Source organism: Anabrus simplex, chromosome 7 (genome assembly GCF_040414725.1).
Source record: "Anabrus simplex isolate iqAnaSimp1 chromosome 7, ASM4041472v1, whole genome shotgun sequence".
NCBI classification, from domain to species: domain Eukaryota; kingdom Metazoa; phylum Arthropoda; class Insecta; order Orthoptera; family Tettigoniidae; genus Anabrus; species Anabrus simplex.
The window spans coordinates 225197907-225204781 of NC_090271.1; the positions used below are offsets into that span (position 1 = coordinate 225197907).

General features: G+C 41.0%; 1 protein-coding gene across 1 annotated transcript in view; it reads right to left on the bottom strand.

The window, feature by feature from the left end:
- RyR (Ryanodine receptor) overlaps positions 1 to 3003 on the bottom strand; it is a 623761-nt gene extending 620758 nt beyond the window's left edge. Inside the window, exon 1 of the mRNA XM_067151578.2 lies at positions 2707 to 3003. Within this exon, the coding sequence (XP_067007679.2) occupies positions 2707 to 2760 (54 nt within the window). The 5' untranslated portion in view covers positions 2761 to 3003. The remainder of the gene's footprint in view (positions 1 to 2706) is intronic.
- Between the last annotated feature and the right edge of the window lie 3872 nt (positions 3004 to 6875).

Here is a 6875-nt window from a genome sequence, read left to right on the forward strand (position 1 = left end):
GACTGGTCCCTGTAAGGCACTGGTTCTGGTACAAGAAAGAAGTAAGTTCGGAATCTTGGATAAAGGGTCTTCCAGAAAGAGTGAGAAGTACAAGTGGCATAAAGTGGTAAAGTGGTCAGAAAACGAAGAACTACAATCTCCACTATGATGTAATAATAATAATAATAATAATAATAATAATAATAATAATAATAATAATAATAATAATAATAATAATAATAAATATTCTGCCGGTTCCGTATTGTAGATGGTTAAGCAGCACTCGCGTGTTTTACTTAATATGGGGTCAAATTCCAATACATTAAGTTTGCTTTTAAGAGCGTTAGCTGTCAGATATACCGGGCGAGTTGCTGGTGCGGTCAGGGTCACGCGGCTGTGAGCTTGCATCCGGGAGATAATGGGTTCGAATCCCACTGTCGGCAGCCCTGAAAATGGTTTTCCGTGGTTTCCCATTTTCATACCAGGCAAATGCTGGGGCTGTACCTTAATTAAGGCCACGGCCGTCTCCTTCCGACTCCTAGGCCTTTCCTATCCAATCGTCGCCATAAGACCTATCTGTGTCGGTGCGACGTAAAGCAACTAGAAGAAAAAAGGCTGTCAGATAAGCATGACAGGAGATGCATTTTCCTTTTTTTTACGGAAATATTGTGGCACTTCGACGCCTCTCATATTAATCAATAATAATAATATCGAAAGAAAGGAAATTTCTAAGGAAGATCCTAGACTCAAAGAAGTAACAAGTGCATTTACATTCCCCTTGAAAACAAATGAAAAGCTATACGAAATGTTTGAGACGATCTCAACCACAATGACGAAAAGGCGAACGACTTTCTATGGTCACCTCAGGATAAGGGAACCATAAAGGATAGCAAAGAAGACCCTCGCCTTCCAAGAGTCTCGTGGTTAAAGGAAGTATTTCATGATCTTAAACAAGCGTGGGATCAGGGAAGAAGGCGTATTCAGGATGAACATTGCAGACGTGGCGGATCTGGCCGAAGAGAGACCAAAGAGGCCAAGAAGGGTATTCTCGCAAGAAGAACGAGTAAGAGCGAGTAAGGAATGAAGGAATACCGGCGAAAGATATAGAAACTTGAGAAAATGAAGGGATTAGTGTAATCGCAAACCTTAGGTGGCTGAAACGGACAATTCAAAAAATAATTTGTTAAATTGTTCTTATTGTTCGGCTCCTTGTATAAACGATCAGCATCGAGGTCTTCTGGTCAGTGGGTCCCGGGTTCTATTCCCGGCCGAGTGGGAGAGTTTAATGGCGTCCGATCTACGAGTCTAGGCATTTTTCTTTATCATTGTTGCATATAACACAACGCACTACTGACCAGTACAGAAACATGAACACGTAATAGAGAATACATAGGGTTAGCGTCAGGAAGGGCACGACCGCGCAACTTGGAGCCGTGTAACTGTTTGGAGCTCTGAATAGTCTTTTTCCGTGGTTTTCCATTTACACAACAGGTAAATTCTGGGGATGTTCATTAAGTAAGGCCCCGTTAGCCTTCTTCCCTGTCCTAGTCCACTGTCGCCATTAAACTTGCGTGTGTAGGTGCGACAAAAAACCAATATAAAAACGAAAGGCATCTGGCTATAAAAGAGCGATTAATCCACTTTAGTGTGGACCCAGATAACTGGAGAAAGGGCCATGGAAGAAGAACAACAAGAACAGTACAGTTTTGGATGTCACAGCCACCTAGACTTAGGCTAGTCGCACTATTCAGTACCCTACCCTCCTCGAAATTTGATTAATTTGTCTTCATATGATCATTCAACACGGAATGGTGTTGTCCTCTTCATTTATTCATGCCCGAGCTGCCATACGACCTAGCATAGTCAATGGAACACGTGAGAGAACTGCACACGCGCAAGTCTCTCGTGACCTCAGTATCATAAATCATCACGTGCCCTATTGTTTATCAGAGAATTATATCAACAATAACTATACTGCAATTTATTGAAATGGGTCACGTTAGCGTTCACTGCTGATAGATTGTTGTTTTAGTCTAATCTATAGTAAATTCGAAAGAAAAAACCTGATATTTGTTTGTACACATACACACGCACACAATTTTATTGAACCTCACTGCGGACAAATGTTTCCGGTTGGCACAGGATACAAGAGCGAACTTTAATAAAGGGAATCAACCGCTAACTCTCCTCGCAGAGAGCAACGAAAGGAAATGTGTAACAGACGAAATTAAAGAAGAGGTACTGTAATGACTGAGCGACGTAAAGAGAAGATAATCTTTCATGCAATGCAAAGGAATTAGCAGCTAGAATAAAAACATTTGGTTAAAAGATTCTAGAATAAAACCAAACAAAGTGGAAATTAAGGAATGTCAAAGAAATCTTCCTTAAAAACCTCTTCTGTATTTCTGACTTGTGGTTAAGAGTTAGAGTAGTAAGACTCGCTGATTAGATGGAGAAATAATTTAGTACTGTTGGCACAACGTGCGTAAGAATAAGACTTAATAACGATTGAACCAGAAAAAAGAAGAAAACATAGCCTATACAGTCATTAATACAGTGGATAGAATAAAATTGCTGTTTTTTAAATCCCAGGCGTAATCGTGATCTGTACGATGTAGCAACAAGTGTAATGGAAGATTAAATATTCGAAGCAAATCTTTTTTTTAAAAAAAAAGGAAATTCTAGGGAAGGGACTTGAAAATATATAACAAATATAATGCTACTTACCGTTCGGAGAAATGATACATCATCTTGCTCCGATCCCCCTTCACTGTCAGCCATTCTTAACTATTATATTTATACACAAATAAAATAGGTAAGTCCTCAGCCAGATAACTCCGCCAGAATTAATAGCGGAGATCGTTAGTTTTTAGGGCATGATTTCACAACAAAAAAAAAAAATTAAAAGTCTGGGGTAGGCTGCCTTCGAAGCCGTACGGAAACTATTGCTTGTGGTTAGAGGTTCAAATTCGATCGGGATCGATTCGGTGCTGTACTGTCTGCCGCTCACTGCTCCACCGTCACCCCGCGACTGCAGCGGGGTATGGGTCTCTACTGCAGGAAGGCTGTTCCGAGCAGCGGATTGCCCCCCTCCTCGCGCCGGAACAGCTAGGACCACACGTACGTTTACTCCAGATCAAACGCTTGAAATCCCCCAATGTATTAAAGATTTATGAATATACTTGTAATACACATCCAATATGTGTTTACATAAAATACACGTAATTGAGATAAGCTTCACAGATCCCCGGCTAAGAACTAAATTTTGCTACTGGGGAAATGAAACGGAGAGGAAAAGCTGCGAGTTATTTTGGGTTCGCCGAGAACAGGTGCACTTCGCTTGGAGAAGTACAGGCTACCGTGACCTCTCTCCAAGTACCAGGACGGCCAGATGGCACAAATCTGAGATGGTGGTGGTGGTGGTAGTGATTATTGTTTTAAGAAGTTCAACTAGGCAACCATACTCTATATAACACGCCGGCTCAGACGGTTCAGGCGCTGGCCTTCTGACCCCAACTTGGCAGGTTTATTCCTGGCTCAGTCTGGTGGGATTTGAAGGTGCTCATATACGTCAGTCTAATGTCGATAGATTTACTGGCACGTAAAAGAACTCCTGCGGGACTAAATTCCGGCACCTCGGCGCCTCCGAAAACCGTGAAAGTAGTTAGTGGGACGTAAAGCACATAACATTAATAACCTTATCTATATAACACTAATCAGAAAGAAAAAAATGGAAGGGGTCCGACACTTCGAAAAATGAAGATATCGGCCAAAGAAAGACAAGGACCACGAAGAGCGTGAAAATGAAAAACTCCCTAGGCCTCGAATGCTCAAATACCGTCGGGGTCAGAAAAGAACAAGAGTTGACCAAGGGAGGTCGGAGGATAGATGAAAGTGAGAAGCCTGACACAAGTAAGTGGAAGCAATGCCAGGACTCAGCTAAGAGACCCGTGGACGCCAACCCACGCTCCTAAGTTGAGATCCCATGGGGCCCCTTTCAGTCGCCTCTTGCGACTGTGAGTGTTATTCTACTGCCTCCACGCACAGGGGGCAAATAAGAGGGCCCTTATGAGAAAATAATCTTTTAAATTAAATTGAACAGTTTTCGTGAAAACGCTACGCGTAGAATAAATATTAACAATGAAAGGACACAACTATTTAAATAAAGAAGTTTTTAAAACATTTCTACTTTCCAACTTTTTAAATTCCTTTTGGCGTAAAATACGTTTATCACTATGAAGATTCTGAACTCGCTCAATCCATTTTCGCGTTTCTTCTGCTAAGTATGACGATAAACACTGAAAGAAAGCTGCCTTTAAAATAAGATTGTCAAAATTTGTTAAAGAACTGCTATCTGCACGTTGTATCTGAGATATCTTATTCCATACAGAGGGGTAATTCAGAACTCAGTCAGTCCATTGCTTTCGCGTTTTTTATAGCTTCTCATACCATTTAAGCAGCATGAAGCATAAAAGGGTATTGAAAAACTGGGAAGTGAAAACAAAACAGTAGCTAACAATTATGAACCCCCACCCACTTTAATTCGAAATATCAGAACAGAAAATGATAACTTATTTGAAGGGTTCCCATCTGCAAGCGTATTTTGTTCACTGCTCAGAAAAGTTCAAAGTTGGACCAAACTTTCTCCAGTCTCCCGATGACATATTGGCTGCAAACAAGGTTTCGTTGTTTAAAGTTCAAGATCGTTTTAAGTTCTTCGTTGCGTAACGTGATACAGTTGGATTTTACAGAACTGTATTTAATTCTGTTCACTGAGCTAAGGAGACCAGTACAGTTGCGTACCACGCAGATGAATCAACAGAACAGTTCCGCACTATAAGTTCCAAAACATGTACTCCCATACATTCATAGAAATGTCCGACTCGTTGGCTGAACGGTCAGCATACTGGCCTTCTGTTCAGAGGGTCCCGGGTTCGATTCCCGGCCGGGTCGGGGACTTTAACCTGAATTGGTTAATACCAACGGCACAGGGACTGGGTGTATGTGTTGTCTTCATCATCATTTCATCCTCATCACGACGCGCAGGTCGCCTACGGGAGTCAAATAGAAAGACCTGCACCTGGCGAGCTGAACCCGTCCTGGGATATCCCGGCACTAAAAGCCATACGACATTTTATAGAAATAAACAGTGGTAAGTGCAATCAATGAAAATTGAAACCCATAGCCTGTTTCCAGTCATTTAACCGGGTCAGGAATGGAATGAATGAAGCCCCCATCTAGCGGCGAGGTTAGGAATTGCGCCGGCATTTGAAGTCTGTCGTACTCCTCTGGGGCAATGATTAATGACTGACAGATGAAATGAAATGGTATTTGAGAGTGTTGCTGGAATGAAAGACTACAGGAAAAACCGGAGCACCCGCCTCCTCTTTATCCTGCACAAATTTCACATGGAGCGACCGGGATTTGAACCAAGGAACCCAGGATGAGAGACAGGCGCGCTGTCGCTGAGCCACGGAGACACACTTATAAGTGTGATCAATACAAAACAATATTAAATGCATGAAAAATAATAACATTCTAATGGTTGTTCCTTCTTTTGCATCTCGTGTCCATGTGAAACGTTGTTAAGCCCATGGCAAAACTGGTTCTGACTGATATTCTGTTACGTCAGCCGTTGAATTTCATGAAAAGCGTTAGATGATTTCAGTCCTACAACCAGGGCTTTTTTTTTTTTTTTTTTTTTTTGCCGGTATGCTCCGGTACCTTTAGATTGTACAAATTGTGAAGAAGATTTGGATTTATTGTTTGAAAGTGTGCCTCTACTTAAGTGCTGCCATCATCGCTTGATGTCGAATTATGGCGTCAGAAAATATCGATATATTAACTCTCATACATAGTTAACGACCGTATCATAAAGGTATGTGATATCGATAAGGTTCGATAACACTACACTTTCGACTGTACGTGCTTGCCGCGTAAAATTTGGGAATTTCCTTCGTGTGACTGTGATCAGCTTCACTGCTCTTAACGTTGTTGCTTTGTGTGCTGTGGTTGCGTTTGTTGTGCATTCTACACGTGAACTAGGTTGTTTTCTATGATGTTCATCAAACGCAATGAACTCGAAAATTGCCCAGTTCTTCTCTTCCGCTCCGGTGATAAGAAACTGAAGCTTTCTGAGAGTGAATCGAGTGAATGTAGTGCGCTGAAAACAAGTTCTGAAAAAAATTGTGCGATCGAATCTACAAACGCTGAACACGTAGTTATGGCCACCGAACATGCAGTTGCGAATGAAATTCTTCACGAGTGTTGGACTCCACAGCAAAAAGCTCATTCTTGCAAGGAAAAATAACCAGTTAATCGTGAAAAATAAAAAGCTTGGCTGCGAAACATGTTGAGAAGTAATTAATTTTGGCCAGGACAGAAGCAAACAAGGTATGAATATTTACGATCATGAAAGTAGTTCCGTTCATAAGGCTACCACTAACATATCAACTGCTGGAAAATAAAAGGTTGGAGGTCTCTTTTACTCAAGCTTTTGAAGATGACAAAGAAATAACCTTCAAAATCTTCAGAACAATCTACAAAATTACCCAGAAGAATCACGCAATCAATGATTTTGAATCTGAAATTGATCTCCAACAAGTGAATGGTAGCGATATGGGCCGAATTCTTCATTCGACCAATGCTTGTGTCAACATGTTAAGCAAGAAACCCCTGATGAAGAAAATACTTTAATCTAATTTCAAGATTTCTTTACTAACTGATTAGAGCACTACTGTTAGCCAATCATCATCTTTAATAATATACTGTACGTAAGGACAATGCTTCCTGATATGGACGAAAATACAAATCTATTTATTGATATTGTTGAGTTGCAAAATGTGTCTGCCCAAGGTATATTTTCAATGACTGAGAAATGAATTGAATGAATTGGG